Source organism: Gavia stellata, chromosome 12, assembly GCF_030936135.1.
Source record: "Gavia stellata isolate bGavSte3 chromosome 12, bGavSte3.hap2, whole genome shotgun sequence".
NCBI lineage: Eukaryota > Metazoa > Chordata > Aves > Gaviiformes > Gaviidae > Gavia > Gavia stellata.
The window spans coordinates 25,542,272-25,565,615 of NC_082605.1; the positions used below are offsets into that span (position 1 = coordinate 25,542,272).

At 39.8% G+C, this 23,344-nt stretch overlaps 1 protein-coding gene across 4 annotated transcripts in view; it reads right to left on the minus strand.

Annotated features, from left to right (window-relative positions):
• The window catches only part of TMCC1 (transmembrane and coiled-coil domain family 1), a 94,495-nt gene extending 77,477 nt beyond the window's left edge, over window positions 1-17,018 (minus strand). The window contains exons 1-2 of one of the 4 annotated variants that reach the window (XM_059823156.1): window positions 16,473-17,018; window positions 16,022-16,024 (exon numbers count right to left, since the gene is read on the minus strand). In XM_059823156.1, coding sequence (XP_059679139.1) covers window positions 16,022-16,024; window positions 16,473-17,018 — 549 coding nt within the window. The remainder of the gene's footprint in view (window positions 1-16,021; window positions 16,025-16,472) is intronic. The other 3 variants (XM_059823155.1, XM_059823154.1, XM_059823153.1) reach the window with 3 other exon arrangements.
• Window positions 17,019-23,344: the final 6,326 nt, after the last annotated feature.

Sequence of the window (23,344 nt, forward strand, 5' to 3'; positions counted from 1 at the left end):
TTTTTAAATAAATTGGGGGGTTGTTACAACCATCTGCTTAGTTTACAGCTGAAACAGTAAATTTTTAGTAGCAGCACTTCTATGTTAAACAAAGACGATGCAATTAAGGTTTGTGCAAGAGGGTGTACTCTCTTCTCCTAGTTTACACAAGTCCAAAATGCTTGCAGTAGAATTTAGGGCCTTATTAAGAGCTTTGCCAACAAGTCTAGCCAAAAGGAGCATAAAAGCAAGCATGTGCTGTGTAATCAACCCTGGCAGAAACAAAGGCAGGGACCCTGACTGCAGCACTGCCTTAACTTAATGGGAGGCTCCACTCGGTGCTACTGGTTTGGAATTATCCCACTGTACGTCTGCAGTTCTAGGAACTTGTTCCCACACAGGCAGGACTTGTAACCAAGTGAATGGCACATTCCACAGACAACGGGATTACAAGAGAAACTGCTGCCAGGTTATACTTCACAGTCACATTGCTTTTATGTGAATCAATCCACACACTATAAAGTGTAGCCACCTCTGCGGCGAAATGCCTCCGTTGTTCTATGCAGAGCAGCACTTCTACACAGCTAGGCCAAAAACTCAATTTGCTCCTCTTGCGATAGAAACACCGCAAGTGGAACTTAGAGGAGGAGAACGTTAAAAAAAAAAAAAGACCTTGGCCAGGTCAGCAGCATAAATGGTTCTGACTGTCTGCAGAAAACACATGACTTTTAATTACAAGGAGCAGTCAAGACAATCTCATCCAGCAACCATTTAGCGATTTGAGATTTTTAAAAGTTATAAAAACAGAAAGATTTCAGTTGGATTGAGAAAATGCACTAAAGTGACCAAATGCCCATAGACTCAAGTGATCAAATGCTGCTTCTGTTTGTGGAGTTGGCATGTTCAGATCCTTTCAGAGGGCCCTGACAAGGCTCTGTGCAAATCAGCCTTCTGCAGCACAGGGCTGTGCCGTACACTGGCTCTTCCCAATGGCAACACAATGCCCAACAGTCTCCTGCATACATCAGCACCTCTGTCTTTGTACAGATTATTTTCTTAAAAAAAAAGCTTTGGTTACAATTTTTATCAGTTAAACAAACCTACTCAGGCATCCATACCATTTATCAATCATAATACTATTTCTTGAAAAGAATAGCAATCTCCCCAATTCAATAGTTTGATCAAATATGATGCAGTGCCAGCAGCAACCCCCCTTTCACCAACACTTTTGTCACTGGCTTTCTGAGGGCTAAGTCGCTGCCCGCCGCAACCTACAGCCAAACAAAAGCAAGGCACTCACATTCCCTGGGTGGGAAGAGCTGTCCACAACTGAAACAGCCACCTGTCCTTCCTCCGCGTTCCTCTTCGCTGTACTGCTTCTCAAGAGAGCAACGTCTCTTCCTCCCGCAGAGGATGTTCTGCAGAACAACCTGGCAGTACTTACATGCCCAACTTTAAACACACGCACTGAAAGAGATGGGGCCTGTAGCACGCAGGATGCTTTACGCACAGCTCGACCCTTCCCAGTCTGTATGGCTCGTGAGAGGCCAGTGGCACACATCCCCAGGAGCGGCCAACACTGTCCTGTTTCTAATGTCTAAACCATTTCTGAGGGGACATTACTATGATCTTGGAAATAAGTCTAAAAAAAGTAATTCAGCAGTGTTGGAAATTCACCAACGCTTTCCATGAAAACAGCAGCTTACCATATACAGTTCTTATTTCTACACAGTCCCTCTCCCAAACCCTAAGTCTGTTCTCCAAACAAGAAAAGCTATTTATTTTCTTACCACATTCAGGATGGAGAAAATTCAGGTTTTAGTAAAAGCCACCAAATTTTATTTTCAAATTCAGAATGAACTTGACCTAATGAACTACTTACTACCTCTGTCTGATATCCTTTCAGGAGAATACAAAACAATCAGAATTATTTTTTTTTAGTACAAAATATAATGACTTATGACGACATTTCTTTTTAAAAATGCTCAGTAAGAATTGAATGTTTTGTTTAATATCCCTCTCGTTGAGATCTTCTACAGCTTTTTACTTTTACATCAAATGCACAGGTGTTTTAAATTTTTTTTAGCATTATATAAGGTTATATTAATACCCTTACATAAGGTTATATCAATCCTTTATAAATTTAAATGAATAGGTAGATGTGTTACTGATAACCTCTTACAGAAGGACCTGTTGGAGTAACCAACAGCAGAGGAATTTTCTTACTGAAAAAAGTTTGGAAGATAAAATTATCAGGTATTCAAGCATGCAGATTCTCAGGATCAACCCTTTCAGTTTATTTTACATATATTTCAAAATAAAATAGAATATTTTTAAAGACACCTATACGTTTGAAATTTGTTACTATCAGCCCACAGTTTTCTGCATACAACAGGGTATAAGATGCTTTAGGAAAACAAAATTAGACTCAAGTGTTTCAGTATTTTTCTTCTGGGTTATTTAAACTACTTTCATAATCACTTGTATTTTCCAGAAAACATTTGATTTCGTTGTTGTGTTAAGATAATTCTCTCTCAACCGTTGCACGGACAATAAGCGGTATCTCCGAAGGCCAATTTAGTAGCTCCAACCGCTCGGTTTTCAGGACGATCAAGTGCGCTGTCCCGGTGTCCGTTTTTGGAAAAGTCACAGCTCCCTCTGTTGACTTGAAGTGTTGCTGCCACGAAAAAGCCCTGAACGGGAACCAGCGGCACCTCACAGGCACATCTGGTGCGGTTTGGCTTTCCAGATGCCACCGCTGCGTGAGCGGTAGGGTGACGGGGGACACCCGTCCCGCACGAAGGGCGAGAGGCACCGAGGCGCTGTAAGTAACCACCGCACCCGCCTCCCCACCAAACCACCTCAAGTACCTTTTCCTGTCAAAGCCCTTCACATTTAAGGATCACCAGAACACTCTCACATATAAAAGACGTCACCCCCAACTAAGAAAGTCTCAAACAGCAACACAGAACCAACCCAGTTCACAAATAAAGGTAGTGATTGCGTGGAAAACAAACCTACTTCCCTTACCCGGCGTCGTGGCTTTCAGGACAACAGAGGCTGCTGCTGCCGTGAGACACTTTCATCTCGTTGCTTCACTCAGAGTACCAAACACTGCTAATTCAGGCTTCCTTGTCCGCTTTATTTTAGGCTGTCTTACTTCGGGTAAGACTCATCTGCCCTGCATACATTCAATGCTGGCAGAAAGTGGGACATGTACATAGCACTGCTTAGATTTATTTTTTTTTTTTAAACTGGAAGTAAAAATTACTTCAAGCTAAAAGAAAAAGTTTTACCAGGGACCATATTTCTGTTCCCAGCTAGCACCAGTTTCCTGCCCGAGTACGGCAACTCTCCACTTCTCATCAGTAAAGTCACAGCCTTCCCCATCTTTGTAAAATACCTGAATGTACCCCAGTAAAATCTCCTTCCTTCTTGCACACCATGGGATCAAGAGATTAGATTAGCTCTCTTATTCAGGATCTCTGGCTGCAAACAGCACAAGGCATATATATATAACACAGAGATGCCACAAGCCCTACTTGCTATGAGCGCCCTGGCAGAAATGTTGTGATACCACTGACACCACTCCTCTCCAACACCCACTTCTTTTCCATTCAAAAAAATAGCAAATAGAGGTATAAGCGCTACTGCAAGGGAAATGCTGAAGATGTATTATTTTAACATTAATTTCCAACTAAGTAACAGAATAATCACAGAACAGCAGTTTCAGGAAGCTTCAGAAAGCACTCATGACAGCTTTGCAAAAATAGTAAGATACATACATATCACAGTCAATCCTGCAATTAGAAATTACTTAAAATGTTTTTGAGTTGCCATGGAATTCGATACTAGCACAGTAACTATCATATACAGTGTTGCTAGAGTGAACAACAGGCAAACAAAGCATTTGGTGACATCACCAGAGTTAAAGATAATGTGGATAAAGTTGGTTCAGCGCATTTCCTAATTGCTCAAATCACCATTTTATTAAAATTTGACTCCCGTCCTAAGGGAGATCTGGGGATGATCTTGGCTGGTATTCTAATCTGGAAGACGCGAACCTGTCAAAAGTATTGGTTACACAGCTCCAGTAGCTCTGCTACCAGTTACAGCATATACATGTCTCCACAGCTTCCTTTATAATGACTCTGAACAATGTCAGCAGAAGATGTATGGCTGATAATTAACAGTTAAACAAAAAAACAGAGAGTTGTAGAGTTCCTACAGTCACTGTGTAGCCCTATAACACAGTATTGCCATCGCTAGTAACGTGCTGCAGGCTTCGTGGTGAATTTGCAATGCCTCAGGACTGAGGCTTGCTCTGTCAGATATTTTCTTGACCCGCTTGCAGCTTTGTTTCATTTGGATTAGCTGCGACAGAGATTTCCCCAACTGCCCAGGTGTCTATGACTAATCTGCTTCACTTCTGTTTATCATCATGAGGTACAACCATAGTTTTATATAGATTTATATAGATAGCAGTAGCAAGTGGATTTTTCTGCATGGAACAAGATACTTATAGCTCCGTAATACTGATGTAGTGTAATGAAATACAAGCCCACATCACAACAGGAGAGGCTGCGACAAGTGGAGGTGTAGGATGCGACACAGAGGAGTGCAAGTACGGATTGGTAAGAGATGGGCACAGGCTTAACACTGGAAGCCTCACAGCTATAAACAACTTGCCAACGGTCAGTTAAAGAAATGTAGATGTGGAGCTGCAGAAAGCTGTTTTAGAGGGGGAAAAAAAAGGGGAGGGGGGCAACAAAGAAACAGTATGTGATATACAGAAAAGGCACCATACGTAGTAAATTTGGATGCACACGGAGCTGCAGACCAATAAAGAAAGAAAAAGGTCTAAACATGTGTTTGTGAACACATAAAAAAATACCCCAAGTGCATCCAAGGGTGAGGAAGAAGAAACCATCGACCTGAACACTGAATTCCTACCAGTGAAGGACTCCAGATGTTGACAGCCTGCTGTAACACCCAGGCACCTCCACCCTGACCAGAATGAAATCACCAACTGTAGCACGCAGAGGAGCAGAGGAAGGGTGAGCATAACCCAGAGAAAGGGGTTATAAACTAAGAAGTGTGTGAATAACCATTTTAACAGCTTTATTATTATTTATTTTTCTGTAACAATTAGATCTAGACTAATAATGATCAGACCCTTAAAATTTCAATTATACTAACATTAAATTCTTGGCTCTCCGTATATGTAATGTGCAACTTCTTTGTTCATAAACAAGACTTCGAGTCTAACGCTACTCTTGTGCTTCACAAAGGTTACTGTTACCAGTCAGGGAGAAGCAGCGCCTGGTACAGCATGGTCTTTCAGAGCAATTAAGCAACTGAAGATTAATTTCTGAGCTTGTGAAACAATCCTCAGCCTACTCCTGACCTATCTCAATCTGCACTTAAGCCATTACAGTGACCTGCCAGTATCTTATCTTGTTGCAAGATGCAAACAACGCAACCCTATCCCCATACAAAGCATGAACATCAGGTTGCGCTTTCCTGCTGAGGGAGGAGAACAGCGTTCGCTATCACAAGGGCTGGAGCTGCATTAGTCACACTTACGCGCAGCACACAGCTGTCCATTCAGATTTGCTGGAAGCCCAAATCTGTAGCTCAAGGTGCTTGCAGCACCAGTTGTAAGACAGAGAACAAATTATTGTTGTCCTGAAATGCTCCTCGCACACCAATTCATCCAGGTTCTTGCACGCCTCACTGTCAGGATACAGTAACTCCTGCTTTACCCTCCCAAATGAGTAAAAGCTCTCCCTTTACAGTAAGGGAGTGCAAGATTAGTGCTGTTTTAACATGATTCAGCTGCAGGTACTGGAAGTAAAGTCACATAGATTTTCTCCAGAAGCACTTGTGACTAACCTGATCTATTTATATGACAAGTATTATTTTCAGTATAAGAACAGTCCTTTACAGCCAAAGCTACAAAATGTTTTACTCAGGATCAGTTAGGAAAAAATTTCAGAAATGTTTACCACCTACTTAAGTTGCATGGGAGAGCAAACACTACAGTATGATGTTAAGAAGACTGCTTGTTCTTTGGGGAAATGAGTTAAAGTTTAAGTGATCCTTTATAGATCTAAGACATATTGTTTATAGCCACAGCAGACTTCCCACGTGGTTTTAATGTTATAAAAAACTTCATCGTTTGTCTTTTCACAGGTGGTTGTCCCAGGTATGTTGCATGGTGTTTAGGACAAAAGAATTTGTGAACAATGTTTCTGGCAAATAAATCACTGCTTTAAAAGACTATTTGCAGTTGGAGGGAAACTGTTCATTCTTCCACAACTCTACTACATATACTGAAAGGGTGGTGCAGTTGAATATGCTACCTTGTTTACGTCAGTATGTAATTTGTAGACCAGTGTGCTACTTGAAAACAGTCATTGGAAGTAACTAAGAAAAGCAAGCTTACTGTTAGTAGGTTTTTGATACTCATGGGGTCCACATCATCACTAGAAAATATTGAGGGGTCTGCAAACTGAAGACTGGAAACTGTTATTCTAGAAGCATATGTAGTCATTTTTTAAAATGTGGACAGTAACAGAACAGATTTAAGCTGTTAACCAAAATCCAAAGAGATTTGAAATATTTATGAAAACTGATCATCAAAACTGTAAAGAGGATGAGGACACAGAAGTCCCATCAGGACGCAGCAGAAGTGAAGTGAGAGGTGCCTTGGAAAGCTGCCCTACAGGGATCTCGCTGCAGGAGAGCAAATCCTTTTTCCTGTAATTCCTGTAACCCTGAGGCAAGCAAATGGCAACCTGGAAATGTTTGGGCCTATGGAGGCAAAAAGCTGCAAATCCACTAAACAATTTGATACTAAATAAATTCAGGTTGGTCTGCCTTCTCAGTGATACCAGAAGGTGTTAGCCAAGGGCTTCCACCGCGCATTCCAAAACAAATCACTGTACAGAAACCCTGAATGAACAAACTGACCTCACTACCACGTTGCTCTGTCTAACACCAATGCTTGGCATGTAAGTCCAGATGACAGCAAACCATATAAGGATTTCAGTGGTAAAAAACCCCAAGGTGTTGCACATTTGTAATGATTTCTATTTCAGTAAGATTGATTTTGTACTTTTTCTATAAAACCCTAACAACGTCAGAAGGCTTCATTTTTCCAGCGTGGAAGTCTAGACAAATGCCAGTCCTTCTAGGAGTGGATAGGTCTTTTACTCTTCTTTCAATTAAAGAGAGGGTGATTTCCCTCCATTTTTCTGTTCTGCTATTTTAAAACTCTTAATGGTTTTGTTTCTTTGAGGTAATCCTGACTTTATTCCTCCCATATCCCATTGCTACTTTTTTGATCACCTACTGGCTCTTTGCCATGCTTCTGCTCATTGCTCATCTAACTTGAAGAAAGTGACTGGTTAAAGTATATTTATTATCCAGATATAGCATGCCAATAATGTTTCAAATGTCAAACAGGAGGCTATAACAACTGACGGGGGGGGGCGGGCATGGACAGGGAGGCAGGTGAAATGGATGCATCAAGCACACCTCCCCTGTCCCGAGGGAAAGACCTACTCAGGTCATTGCACTGCACCTTCTGCAAAGGTGGCCACTCAGAACTGCAGGCGTAGTTATTGCCTGAAAGTGCCTGAAGCGCTTTTATTTCTACTGAAATTATTGTAAGACTTCAGGGTAACACTTGCCTTTATTGTTGATCATTCACTCCCACACATTTTCCTGCCAACAGGGAAGGGAGCAGGACATCGTTCAGAAATCCCTGTCCCTTTATGAAAGCAATCATCAGCCTTCAGGGAACCATCACCAGAACTGACTGCAGAGGCATTGGTTGCAACGCAATGGAACGCAGTGGTTGGGCATTGTCATTACCTTCACGGCACTGATAAAAGTTCATGCGGAGACAATTTCTCACCAAAGTACCACTACTTTTGTATCTCTGGAACCTGAATATTGTTCTGTTTGTCCATGTCTTCACATGTAACTCATTACCCCACAAAAAGCTCTGAAAGTACAGTAAACCAAAATGAGACCCATGCAGGCTCAATCATTTTCAAACCACCATAATCCTGATTTCTCAGCTCAGTGGGCTGCCTCTACAAGAAAAGATTTATGCAAAAATATTTAAATTTAGACTGCCTGAAATCCAAGACCAAGTGAAGTATCTCGGTAAGACTTTAATTATTACATTATTTTCCATGCTATGACAATCTTATTCCTCCGTTTCTATACAAAGCCCGACAACATGCAGCAGGATTAGTATACATGCAAATGTATGTAAATGAGGTGTTAGAACAAATCCAATCTGTGGTTTTGGGATAACATTTTTCCCTTCTATTTCAACAACAAATTGAGAGAACAGAGAATGGAACAATACTGTGAACTAAAAATATTTTTGTGTGCAGAGGATCATTAAGAATTTACTCTCCCTTACGCCACAAAGTACTCAATGTCCTTAATTCCCACTGCAAGCAGAGCATCTCAGCACCAGACAGAATCAGGCTCATCCAGTACTTATTATTTTGGAGAACCATACAAACATGAGTTAACACTTACAACATCAACCCATTTACAAGCAAAGTTAAAATAGTAACCACTGAGAAGTGTGGTACCTGGGAGGGACTATCCCACCCCCTGACAAACTCTGTGTTTAACAGGTCTTAAGCTTCAGCAGTAAACTCCAGACAGAAGCACGAGGGCTCCTGCTCATCCATGCTTCACAAACACATCTGCAGCAGGTAAAGCTCCTGCCGTTCCAGCAGCCCACAAAGGCTTTTACAAGCCTCTAATAAAATATAACTGAATGCTAATTTCTCAGCAATCCAAGTCTGCTGACTTCCTACATCTACATGCAGCAAAATCTTCTGCAGTCACAGGCAAATTTTAGACTTAATAACCCCAGACACTGTGCAGCATTATGTAGTAGCTACAGGATGCTGTCTTCCTAACAGAACCCACTGCCACTAATTTCAATGTACCATACTGCAACAACAAAATCATTAAGAGAGAACAAAATGTCCATTACTTTTTCTAAACGACAGAAATCTGAAGACTGGGAGGAAAAGAAAGAAAGAAGGGAAAGCAGAGCAGGAATTTCTGCTACAAGAGCAGTACTAACCACAGCAGTAGAGATGAACGCCTGGGCAACAGGGGAGGAGGGAGGCACTCGAAGCAGCCTTGTACAGTTTGCCACCGAGTATCTGATGGGGGCAGAAGAGCTCCATGATAGTTGAGAGACATCTACTGCAGACCAAAACAGGCTACATCACGACTGTGCTAGATGCCAGCAGATCAAATGATGACGGATGACATGAATCAGAAAAATTAGAATTATATTGCTTGACTACAATTCCTATCGTATGCAGTTTTTGTCATTATTAAATCACAACTTTTCCATTATATATGTTGTTTCTCCGTCCTTGTAGCTTGTATAGCCTGTATGTTCACCACAGGTGGATCAATGCTGCAGCTCAGTGATATTTTTCCAATTATAGTTAGATTTATGAAATTCTTAAAGAATTTCAAAGGAAATACTCCCCGCTGCGACAAGGTGGAGTCACCATTTCTTTACTGTCATCAGCAAACACCAAAATCAAAGAAGCAAAATTGGTAGTGTTTTATTTTTAAAAAAGACAACAGACTTATTTAAAAGATAAGATAATGAAGAGCTGAAGGAGACAAATAGGCAGTCTTGAGAAAGTGAACATTAAACAAACAAAAATCAAGTGAAGGTTTGCTGTATACACAATCCATACAGACTCAAGTAGAACCCAGGGGTCCAGAGGACTCTCAGCCCCAATCACTGAATGTTATCTGCCATATACTTTAAATAAATTACTTCTATTTCTTAAGCTGCATTAAATAATTCTCGATCAGATGAAATAAATTAGCAAAATTTAGGGTTAAAGTAACACTGTGTGAAACAACTTCAGTTGTCTTATAACTTAAAGACAGTGTTTAAAGTTTGGGTTCACACTTCATCTCTGTTGCATTTATGTTGGCTCTAATAATTTCAGATTTTACCTGGCTCTTTACTGACTCCATCAATTTTGTTGTAACTAATTTTGCAATAACAAATTGTTGAACAAAGTTATAGTTTTAGCAATTTAGCAATTCATTAATTTAGTAAAAAATGACAGTGTGGCAGACTGAATGTTAAGCTGGCCTCTCAAATGCCAAAACCACTGATGTCTTATAAGGTTGATTTAGCAAATGGCTGCATCATGCTTTCCTGATTTCACCGAATTAAACAAAGAAGCTCTGCTAGTAATCATATCAGTGATTTAAAATCTATGTGTAGTTGAATTTTAAATTAATTACATCTTTATACTGTAAAGTCAGTAAAAGATGTCATATGTTATTTAAAGATGTATTATCATCTGCACTTAACCTGCAAGGTGTCTACAATTAATTTGTAACTTCAAGCGGAATCAACACACTTTAAACCTAATAGCTATGGCACATGTCTGTAGGTAAGATAGCATGTCTCAGATTGAAATAACTGCAAGATATTATGTTAACATTGCAACAAACATGGTACTTTTCGTAGCATATTGAACAAACAACATTGTCCCTCTTTGTGAAAAAAACAGCATTTATAGTTTCCAGTTTTTACTGTGTTTCCTATGCAAGTTAAGTCAAGGATAGCTCACATGACTATCACAGCTCCCAAAATTATGTAGATTTCATAGCAATACTGCAGAAGTCTTAGTCTTTCAAGTTCTTTTTTTTTTTTTTTTTGGGGTGGGGGGGGAAGACGGTGTAGAAATCCCCACTTTTTGAGGTGTAGGGCTGCACTGAGCTCCTGAACAACTCTTCTAATTCTTGTGCCACATTGTGAGACAGTGCTGTTACCAGCTCTTGGGAGAGAAAATGGGGTATGTCACCTGGACTTGGCAAAATTTCCTAGGAAAAGAAAGAATCCAACTCTCCCAGCAAACCCTTTTCTCCCTCCTGCAGACCACCTGCTAAAAGACAAAAGGTAGTAACAGAACACAGGCAGCTGCATCATAATTTCTTTTCCAGGGATTGGGACTAGCATCCCCACCTAATTTTAGGTCTCATTCTCCATAGCAGTTGAGATCTGGGCAAGCTGTGGGTGGTGCCCTCTCGATGAATAATTTCCAAGGGACAAGCAAATTAATGGTCACTTGTGAACCAAACACTTTCTTGAAAAAAATCAGCCTCCCCTTCTGGAAGCATTCAGGTTTTGTCCGAAAATATCTGAATATACCAGAATATCTAAACACATCAAGTGACCAGAGAAAGTCACTGTTTGGAAACCACAGCACTTTTTGTTCTCCCTTACTCTCCTGGTTATTTAGAGCACCTGTTTATATCACCATCCCTAGGCAGGAACCAGATGTTCCTTCAGACACTAATCAACTTTGATCATAGCTGAAGCTGGTTAGAGATACATTTACAATTTATGCACACACCCATCTTCCGTGAAGATATGAGAAAGTTTCAGGCAGGACTGGGGCAGGGAAAGACTATATTTGAGATTACTTAATACCACAGTCTTTTTCATAAAAGTAAAAAAAATTTACGTCACGTGGAAGTACAACTGCAGAATGCTGAATAAGGCGAGCAACAGGTCATCTAATTTTATTATTTATGAATTTAATTTATTAATTTATTTATTATTTATGAATTTAATTTATTAATTTAATGCTGTTAAACAACAGGCCACATTTATCTTGTAATTTTACATGTGTAAGTAAGTGCACAACCAAAATCAGCACTGCCTCAGCTTGAGTGCACACTCAAGCATGTCAAATCTCTGAAGTAAACTGTCGCACATACAACGCAAGGCTTTTGCCTCTAGCTTGCTTAGAGAAGGCTGATGAGTCTGAGGGCAGTCAAGGTTTCTGAGCCCACTTAAGATTATGAACAATCAAGAAAGTTCCTGTTTTGTCATATCTCTGGGCAGAATATTATATCTAATGAAAGCCAATAATCAAGCATAAACAAACACTGAAATTATAATAATGCTAAAGGAACAGCAGGAACACACATTTTCCTTTAGAAAACTTGACTAAACTAAGAAAGCCGAGAGCTGCTTTAGCTATGTTTTTTACTTGGTCCTGTTAAAAAAAATTTCTGTGCTCTCATTTTAAGTCTGTTCACCAAATAAAACATGTAAGAGTAATAGTGAAACTAACAGCAGTCAAAAGAATGGGTAAACTTTACACATAGCTACAAAATACTTCTTTAAGAAAATAAAAATGTTCTTTGCAAGAAGATTGGTTTTAGAGATTAAGTTTTAGAATTGCCATGATACCTAAATTTGTTTTGTCATATGGTCCCCTGGCTTCTTCATCAACATGAACTATTTTAAATAAAAATACCTGTAATAAAAAATTTCTTTTTCTGAGCGGTTTGGAATCCTGCTGACTCTTTGTTTTTGCAACTCAAAGGGCCTTCACAAATGCTATCCCAGTTCATAGCTACATTTCTGGAAGTGACTGAATGGGTTGGTAAAAAGCAGTACCACTCTTTACTTGAATAGATGATATAAACTCTTAAATCTTTCACCAACACTGCTGTTCTCATTAAAGAAATGCATTATTTATTTTGTTTCTCAATCAGTCGCTGCATGCTGAACAGCTCTTTCCCTCTGCCCAAGTAAGGTCTTGTTAGTTAGGAAGCTTTGTTTAAGAACCATCTATCCTACAAATGGGAATAGGCTTATGAGTAAAGGAAGCACACACATAACCGAGGCAAAGCCAGGACTCTAGTAAATTCATTACAAGTCTTCCACCTCCACGTTACAGGAATGAAATACCTTTACAAAATGAAGTGATCAGTAAGCAAGATTTTATTCATTCTACTTTATATATAAGACAACATTTTTTATTTCTGTGCAGCTATTTTTCATCAGGTTTTTCTTTTTTTTTTTTTTAGGTGATCTAAATTAAAATTAAGTGAGATTTTAAGAAATACACAGAATGAGAATGGAAAAGTAAATACAACAAAACTCAGAGCTATATCAACAAATGTTGCCGCATTCCTGAAATGTTTCTTTGGATTCTATCTACAAGTGCACCCATATTTTTCAGAACGCACATTAGGAAGCAATTCCAAATTAAAACAGAGGAACCTGAGAGCTCAGGTTAAGGAGGGTGAGGTATTACGTCCCAAAGCAGCGTGCATGCTCTGGATCATGTGAGAGAGGGGAGCTATGCTGAAGTGCACAAACTTCATTTCCACAGCTTCCTTCAGCCCCGCGACAAAGGGGGGGGCACCCTGCATGCACACATTGGAGAGGTACAAGTACCACTACAAAGGAAAACCCGTATGTTGTAGAACAGCTGATTGCCTCCCTCTTGGTCATATGCATAGGGGAGTTTGCTGCTGCCGCTTTCTTGCAATAGTGGTTTGTAAGCAAGCAGGCTACATTTAAAAACACCAAGTATATCAGATTTAAAAATCTTTGGAACATGAGAATGGAAAAAGATTCATTTCTGTCCAGGTACATCAGGAACTTCAGCCACTCTTGACCCTTGCTCTTTTGAAAGCCTACCTTATAGTCACAGTCCGGAGGGCTATGCTCCAGGTTCCATCCAGAGATTGCTGGTCAACAGTCTCACCATCTGCCCCCTTTCCTCCCCACTACATCCATCAGTTCATTACCACAAAGGAAAATCCTCTTGGGCAAAACCTAAATTTGAGGTCAGCTCAGGCACACTATAGATGTTGTACAAAGCTTCTCCTCCAGACCGAAATGCCCAAATTAGACATCAGGCAAAGGTGTATTTCCCCCAAGCATGACGAAAAAGCAAGGCAGCATTTCCTTGGTTATGTCACTTTAGACCCATAGTATACATCTGTATTGTCTGCCAGAAAAATGGTGCAATATGCAAATATTAAAAAGCAGATGGAAATTCAGTAAACTCTACAGAGGGAGAACCGGTCACAGAAGTCTCTGGATGGTTTAGCCCGCAAAGGCCTTTCCTCACATGCATTTCATTTTCTTCTTTCAGACTCCAGGCCCCTCCCTTCTCTCTTAAATCTGGAGGGGAGAAAGCCTCAACAGCCCCTTTTCTTCAAGTCACAGGGCGTACCAGCTGAGGACATGGCAAACAGCAACGAGAACCGCTCTCACATCCTACTCTGAGATGACTACTTGGTTGAGTAGGAAAAGAGCCACCGTTCATAGAAAACACTTCTCAATATGGCATGCTACTCAATAGGAAAAACAGCTACAGTTGCTGCTTCTCGGTAATCAAAGGCCATCTCTACCAAAAACTGAGTCCTAAATTTATTCTCACACATAGCAGATGCTGTAGCAGAATGCAGTCACTATCACATTAATAGTTCTCATTTTTCCAGTCACTCCTGCCAAGTGACCCAATTCATCCAGGCCAGTGGTTTCCAAACTTTGATTGCATAACGCTGTGAGTAAAATATTTTTGAGCATAGACTGCCAATACATGTGTATTTATTTATAAACTATATACATGTACTACTGAACTAATACATTATGTACATTATAAAACATACACAAAAATAGAAATGAAAAAAGAAAGATTAAACAAATTTTTTGAAAGAACCTTTGTTTTTTTATTGATGGTACAAAAAATATTTTCGTCCCACGCTCCAATGGCTTGTCTTGCGCACACCCCACTTTGGAGACCACTGATCTAGGTGAAGGTGGTAACATTGCATCAGACCAGCTGACACAGCTGGGAGAAAGGACACATCACTCCAGGTCTTTTCTGATATTCCCATATTACTTACCTAATATGCTGAGGCCTGTTCAATATCCCTGCTCATACACGAAGTAAAGGAACCACAGTTTTAAACCAACAAATCAGAGTTTACTTCATAAACTTAAGTTGCTGGATTTGGGTACAAACTTGGAAAACTATCAACTTTCCCCAAAATTCTCCTGAAACAAAGATCGTGAGGTCACTCGCAAAGAAAAGAGAGCCAGTAAGCAAATAAACCTGAAGCTATTGAGAGGCCTCTTCTTGAGGCCTTTTAATGGCTCAGCTGGCATGGCTCAACTGCAAAGTTAACCCATCCTAGGAAGGCATACGCTTTTCCTAACTACATTATTATTATTTCTATTCTCTTAACCATTGGCAAGACACAAAAACTTCGATGCAGCTCCAGGACAACTCCCTCAATGCTTCTCCCAAGAGGAAACTTTACTCACTGCCTTAGAATGATATTGTAATTTATGCTAATAATTTGTAATTACCATCTATAAATGCAAGATATGCTAATTTCCGGGTGACTATCAGGGAAATACACTGAAAGCATATTATACCACCAAATACTCTGAAAAGATTTTCACTTGGAGTATTTCAAAGTAGGCTTCAAGGGGAGAAAAACAACGTACAACAAGGGAACAAACTTGCTGCAGAGGCAAGGTGAGGCAACCTCCGGATGACTGAGGAGATCTTATTTGGCCTCAATCCATCGTCATCTAGCCAACATCAGAGAAACTGCAGTATATGAGAACAAATTTTCGTAACGAAAAAAATCTATGTAAGCTTCAGGACCGTGCTATCTCAACAGCATCAAACACTAGCAGGATTGTTTCTCTTGGTCCAAGAGTCGTGGTCAGAACCTCTTTAATTAAAAGCATACAAACCAGAAATCAGTTTCACAGTGCCTCCTATCTTTATCAAAGGGTTTCTCCTCCAATCAACAAGCCTGCAAAGGCTGTATTTAAGAAAACACAGGTTATAGCTCAAGTTAAATCAGAAACCTAGGGGTTTTTTTAAAAAAAAAAAAAAGGGAGTGCTTCAACTACATTGATCTGGGAAAGAAGAGAGATGGAAATACAAACACTATTTCTTGATACCATCAAGAAGCCGGTATGCGTAGCTTTGCAAGAACATGTCACAGAACACAGACTGTCATTTCAGTAAATGCTTTTTCCACACAGGCTAGACAAACTAGGAGAGACAGCAGCGATCCCGTAACAGCACAGTAGCCAGGCTGATCTAAACCAGATTCAGTCAACCCAGCATTGCAGTTCAATTGCAGGCTGCAGCCAGTGTTCCCAGAGCCTCTCAACAGCCTAAAAGATCAACAGCGCCATTCACTCAAACTGGAATTCCTCACTTTTATAAAATACACAATAAAACACAAGGGGAAGAAAAAAGTCATCTACGTAAATGCAAGGTTTTGTTGCAGGAACTAAATAACAGCTGCTAAGGAGGGCTATTCTGGCCGCTGCTCTTCCCATCACTCCTTGTTTGACTGTGGTGTGCCATCCAACCAACCAAACGTGTTTCAAAAGTAACTCATTTCACTGATCAAACACATATAAAATAAGCCACCTGCCATGTGAGAAAATGACTAATGCTTGCATCTTTTAAGCTCTTTGCTTCACCACTGAAGAAGCTTTTTAACACAGTAGCATTACTGTTTGCTGAAAGAAACTTGCTTTTAAAAACAAGATTCAAAAGGCTTAAGAAAACATACAAGGAGATGATAAAGACCAAAGGTAAATCTGAGTAACTTACTGCTGCTGCTGTGGCCTCCTCTCCACCTACATAGATAGAAGAAGCAATCTCCATCACGGACAAGTTTGTGGGAGCATCTGTAGTAGATGACGATCTGGGCCGACCTGACTGAATATCTTGGGCAGACCTCCTGTTGATCTGTGGGCTTCCTTTCGGGGCGTCTGCCTTGCCCCGCCTGCTGTGCAGGCTCGTCCCTCTCTTCATTTTAGGTGGCACTCTGATCTGCTGAAGCACCCGGTTCAGAGCTGTGGGGTGGGTGGAGACACCATCAATTTCAGCACAGACGCTTTGGCTTTCCAGATCCATTTCAGGCTCCAGATCAGCCTGAGCTTGCTGAACATCGTGCGGAGAAACTGACGACCTCCTGCGCTGATGCTGGAAAAGGTGCTTCAAGCCTTGACCAATGACATTAATGTTCTCCAAAGCATTATGGGTTATTTTGGATAATTTTTGCTCTGATTCATGTTGTTTTTTGGTCTCTTGATCTTGGGATTTGCCTCCAGGATCAGGGTCATCACACAATTGCTCAGTACCAGAGGGCTCCATTGATGACACCCAACAGGTTTATTGGACTACTCATACATAAATATGTCCCCTCTCTTTAAAAGGCTTGTGTTTGTTTTAAAAATGCCAAGATTGTCAGCCAATTAGGTGTGCAATTGCTTCAAGAGTGACTACACATGCAGCTGTGCCACGGTGATCTCATGCTTATCTAATGTTAAACAAAAGAGTCATTATTATACATCCATGCAGAAAGTAGTGGGTTAAAAAATCCAATGTGCAAAACATGCCATTAACAAAACAAAATGTATCAGTTTTCCAAGCATCCCTCCATGTGGTATTAGTTGCATCTAGGCTGCACGCAGAAGCCAAAGCTCGTATTGGACAAGTCATTCATTGCCTAGGGGAAAAGGCCCAGCACAAAGGGTATAGGAAAGCAAGAAAGGCAAAAAAGCTGTTCAGAAGGGGGAGAAGCAAGGAGAAACCAGTGGGGTTTTGTTTATCAAGAACAAGCCCATAATAATATCAAACAGAACATGAGGTTAAACTTCTGAAGAGCATGTTAGTCTCTTTGGCAGAATTAATTTTGTTCCTTGACAAAGATCTGATATTTTGTGCTTCAAATGTAATGTCTGCTCTGCCTATCTGATTTTCCTGTAGAATGCCTAACTTCACAGTATTTAATATATGCAAGAAAACAGAACACTTCCAAATCAGTTACGCATTTCCAAATAGTAAGAAATGGGTTATTACTGCCAACATCCACTGATGGCACTGGAAACTAGATGTAAAAATCTGTCTTCAAGCAAGAACAAGCAAGTGAAATGGTTTCAATTGGCATAGTCTTGTCCATAGTTCTCAGAAAAAGCAAAAATGCCTTTTTAAAAGTAGATAAAGCAACCAATCTGAAAGGGAGCAGCACCATGTATGCGTAGCTCAGTCTCGATCAGAGAGGAAACACGCAGCTTTTCTCCAAGAGATCTCAACCTTACCTATCAGCTGGGCTCAGGCAGGAGTTGGTTATACGACATTGCAGCTGAGCACTTACATAGCAACACGCTATTGGAGAAGTACAGCAAAGGAATGAGGAAGGAAGGAAGGGCACAGCATCTGAAAGAGTTTCACATCAGCACCATGAGATCACATGCTCGGAAGCCGATCATTGTTTTCTTGCAGGAGAAAGCTTTGATTAGGCTTCTATAAATACAGGAACCAGATCACAGAGGTCTACCTCAATCTTGGCAGAAAGTAGCCTGTGCTTTAAAAAACATTTTATTTGAAATGCAACATATGATTGGGATTTGAGAGCATTCATTTTTATCTTAAAACAGCTGCAGAAACATAATGCATTGAGGTTACAATTAGAGCGCTCTCAATTTTGTGCATCTGAAACCTGACACAAAGGGTTAAACAGATATTCCAAAATGCTTTCCAAATTGGCATCCAAAAATATCAGAAGAGCTGCCTCACACTCTCTTTTTTTCAAATGTCATTGCTATCAGCTTGAGGCAAGATGAAATTCAGTACTTACAGAAAGCAAACCACTGGAATCATACAGATTTTACCTCAGTATTTTGAACATGTTATAAGCATTGAGTCTAAATATATTGGCCAGTTTAATAAATAACACATGAAATGCAAAGTAATAAACTGCATCCCAGAAAAATATAATATATTTACCCATATTCATGCAGAAATTGTGTGGCAGAATTAAAAAAATGTGCAACCCACCTTGTATTTTCACATACTTAACACTTTCTTAAATGACTTAAGTGCCTTTATGACTAGTATTATGCTTTCACTTTTGAGCTTGCTCTTTCTTAATATTTCTTTTTTCTCATGTAACAGGTTTTCCAGAAAGCTGAATTGCAGGTCTCCACTCAGTTTAAGTTTTGGGGAAAAAAGAGGCAAAACTAGATTTTCCTTTTCATCCAACAGACCAAATGGTTCGGTGAACAAACCTCACTGGCTAAAAAGCATGAGTCCCAAAATTACTTGGTGTATAAAATACAAACCTGACAGTTGACCCATAACTACCTTTTTCATTTTAGCTAATTCCCTCAGTATTCGTTTTCCAGTCAGGACTCACTGAAAAACTGCAGTTGATATCAAAGATGCCCAATATACTCTCTAACCAGTATCCTTCTGATGTCCCTCACACTTTCTATCCAGATTACCACTGGTAATACTGCTGATCTTAAAGAACACAACTTCAGTCTAACTAGAGTTCCATGCATGAACTGCTGTAAACCATTAACCTGCTTAAATTAGCCCTATGTCAATTTACAAGTGAACCTGAAACAAATCAGGCTACAGTTAACTCACAAACAAGTCACTACCACCCCTGTGTATTCTGTGACTGATTTCTGAAATTACACTGACTCATATCTTTAAGAGGCTCCTATAGGGAGCTTTGTGATCATCTGTCTGTTCATATTTCCATGTGATGAGTCTGTTGTGAGCCTGAAAAGAGCTTTTCAAATTGTGTACCTGGTATAGAGATCCTTAAAACTACTTATTTGTCCTCATACCTACTTTGGGGGAAAAAGCTACTCATAAATGTGAAGAACTGTGAATCAGCAGAATTAATTAGCACATTTATTTGCATTAGGATTCAAGTTTTGTGCTTGTTTTTTTCCCCACTTATAACAATCTTTATATTCTGTTTGAGGGAGGAAATGGAGTACTTTATAGCATGAAGTTCAAAAACATGCATTTCTTATTCGTACGAGAATACAGTACATCAAGGACAAAATTCACAAGTCCATATACAGTCATACTGAGCAGATGTTATAACATTATTACATCCCAGAACATGCTAATATAGTCCTTCATTTGTGCAATTATTTCACAGCACCACTGGGAAACAAAACAGTTCAAAAGGAGAAACTGGCAAAAACAATATTAGATAACTGAATATATAAACTAGTACTTGCCTCCATCACTTGCCCTTTAGCATGGCTGACATACAGCAGTCCCTCCACTGAACAAAACTGCAAAAGAAATTGGGTATGAGATGCAATTCTTGGAAATGGGAGGAAAGATGTACACAAACACACAGCATGGTTCCAACTTCTAGATTTTTTTTTTATTTAAATGCAAGTGCCTCTGAACGCTGGGCTATTTTAAACTCTTTCAAATAACTGAAGGGATACAACTATAATTGAAGTTAAAACTGAATCTTACAAGCTACTCAAGAAGTTCTTGTGAAGGAACGTTTTCTCTTGGGATTTATGGCCACCAGTATGCACTGAAAGCACAGGTAGATTTCAGGGCTCTAGCCTGCAAGGTCAGACCGGTCCACACAGATTTTATTTTCTCCTCCTATTTAGTCATTCAAATGTTCTGGGCACAGGTCTTGTTTATCTGGAATTCACCTAACAGGACGTGAGAATTGCGAGCACTTGGAAGTACCTTTCAGTTCATTTCACAAGGAAGCCTCTGTCACCTTGGCTGAACTGCTACTGTGCATAACAGCAACCTCTGCCAGGAGGCTAACAAAACCAACCCCTGTCCTCTACAGAGAGAATCCCTGTGCAGCACCCTTCTGTAGTGGCAGACCACCTACATGCTGAACCAGTCTACATGGAGACGTGGTTACGGATCCAGTCACAGCCTTCACGCAGAATGAGCGTGAAGGATTCAAAGGTTTGAGTCCAACCTTGGCAAAGCACACCACGCCCGAGGACACCATCCTGGCTTCGCTCTCCTTTCCCAAAGAAGGGAACAGAGTATTTCAAGGGCATTTTGATGATCTGTCTAATGTTTCTGTGACAAGCCCAAGGTAAGGCCAGATGCTTGCTAGAAGAACACAACAGAGGATGACAAGAGGACAGCTAAGAGCAGATGCAACAACTGCCTTTCTCTAGCCAGACTCACATATTGTTCCGAACCACAGCTAAATCTCCCAGATTTTCCAAAAGTCATTACTCAACTAGTTCTTGAAAACAGGGATACAAGCTTCAGAATACATTAGCACTCAGAAGAATACTACAAGGCTCTGCACAACCTGGGCATTTTGACTATTTTATTACACACCAGATTCCCGCCTCCAAGAAGACAGCAAAGATAAAGAAAATGTTAATCAGAACCACTGAAGTGGGATGCTAGAATATAAAGAAAGTGATGACAGCAAATATGAAAAACTTAGAAAAAAATGAATGAATGCATTTTTTAAAAAGACCTTGACATAGAAGAAATTACATTTCTACAATAGTATGAGTGGAGAACTAGGCACAATGTGTGAAGTATTGTTAACGTATGAGGTGCCGCTAACATAACTTCATAGCCATTCTACTTGTCTTTTTCTTTTTTTTAGTTTTAATGTTATTTTTTATTTATGAAGAACATTAAGAGCTTCTGCCAGTGAAGTCTTCATAGATATGCCCTACAGCACCCTGTAGGTCAACAGATGCTTTCGACTCAAACTCCCAGCCTTTATACTGCAGAGTCCACTCTGAGCCACCCCAGAGTGCCCACAGAGGGGCTTTGAGATGTAAGGTCATGAAAACTACTTGTATTTCTTCCCTTGTGAATCACAGCCTTCGCTGACATACAAATCAAATCTCCCATTTTCTGTCAGAAGCTCCATTTTTTTCTAAACTTTGGAAAGCTACTGGACTGTGCTAGTAAAAATTCCTCCACCTTCCTGTACGTACAAAGAACAGACACAATCTTAGCATCTTTCTCTCTTTTTTGCATACGTAATGGCTCTATTGCAGAGCCATTTACTTAGCACAAATGCTGCACATACATATTAAGAGAGAACTTGGACGGGTAGAAATAAATCAAGTATTGCTGGTGCTGTTTTGCTCTAGACAGCTAAGTCGTCTATAGGGAGAAAAAGTTTCTTCTCACTCTTTCATTTTTCTTCATCAAATACTTCGTAACATAAAAATTTCAAAAAACTGTCAAGTATCTAAGATCGAGATCAGAAGTCTGGAAAGACTTTGGCCCATTAGATTTTAGTTAAACTTTATTCAAGTAAAAGTTTACTCTAAACACATCAGCTTAATGAAGTGCCTTCAAAACCACAGTTATTTATAAATAACATGAACTCTGAAGTTACCACTGAAACCCAGCTCAGAGCTGCCTTATCTGCAATTGGAGTACTTGTTACAGATACAAACAGCACAGAACTGTAGAAATAGGGAAGAAAAATTATTTTCAACAAAAGAAAAAAGAAAAGATTCTGCCTTTTTGTAGAATACTTCAAATACCTATTATTTATGCTGTATTTTAATATCTCAAACCCTTAACGTTAATGTTGAAGTACAATTAGCTAAGGAGCCCTCACATTTGTTTTATTCCATAAACAGCTTAGTTTAATAGCTCTTCATAGAGTTGTAGTCCACAGTTAGCAGGGATCTTAGGTAGGAGATGCTTCCCATTCCTCTTATTTGGCAGAATAAAAACATTTTTCAGTTGCTTCAGGATAAGAATTATTCTTATTAAGAAACAGCCCAGCTTAGTTTGAGAAATCCCAGATTATTTTCAGAAACTCATCCCAAAATGGCTTCTGTATCAAGGCAAACAGTTTAGCAAGAAAGGCTAGAGGGGCAATAGTCACACACTGGAAAACCACATATTATGGGAACTGGGAACCCTAGCAAGTGATTTATAGCCGCAGGAGGATTACAGTATTTTAAAAGCATAATTGTTCAGCAGCAACAAGCAGCAGAGCAAATAAGGAGAGAAAGCTCTGGGTGTTCACAGCTAATCCTGTCAGAAAGAGGAACTCGTGAGAAACAAGAATGGGTGTAAAATTCAAGGGGGCTGCAGTTTGGAAAACATTCAAAGAGGAAAACAACAGTAAAAGAGTAAATAATTTGACCCAAAAGAACAACTGGATAGTGGCGTGACTACCCAATACCTGGAAAAACAGTTATATTTAGCTATTATAAAAAAACAGAAAAATTTTTTAAAAGTCAGAGTGGAGAACTGGGGCGAGAACTAAGTGCAAAGAATATCGGTAAGATGGCAGAATACAGGGAAAAAACTTAATAAAGACCAGAAAAAAATACTATTTTTAAATGGAAAGGATAACTGTAGTTTTCAAGACATAATGATTCTTCCTCATCCTCCAAAATTCACCCAAGAAAAGATTTCCTGGAATTCTAGTGAAATCCGAAAGAAAAAACAGGGACAAGATATATGCCTATAAAGCCCCACACCCAGCCACAACCCTGACAGTACTCTATGCAAGAACGTAAATGGAGTATGGCTGAAAGAGCAAATTGAAAGACAAACCAGAAAGACTCAGCATCTTGAATAATGCAGCTCAGAGATGAGGGGAAGGAAAAGAAACCAGCTTCAAGTATGTGTAAAGCAAGCCAAATTTCTGTTGAGGTTCTGCATCTAAGATGTTAGAA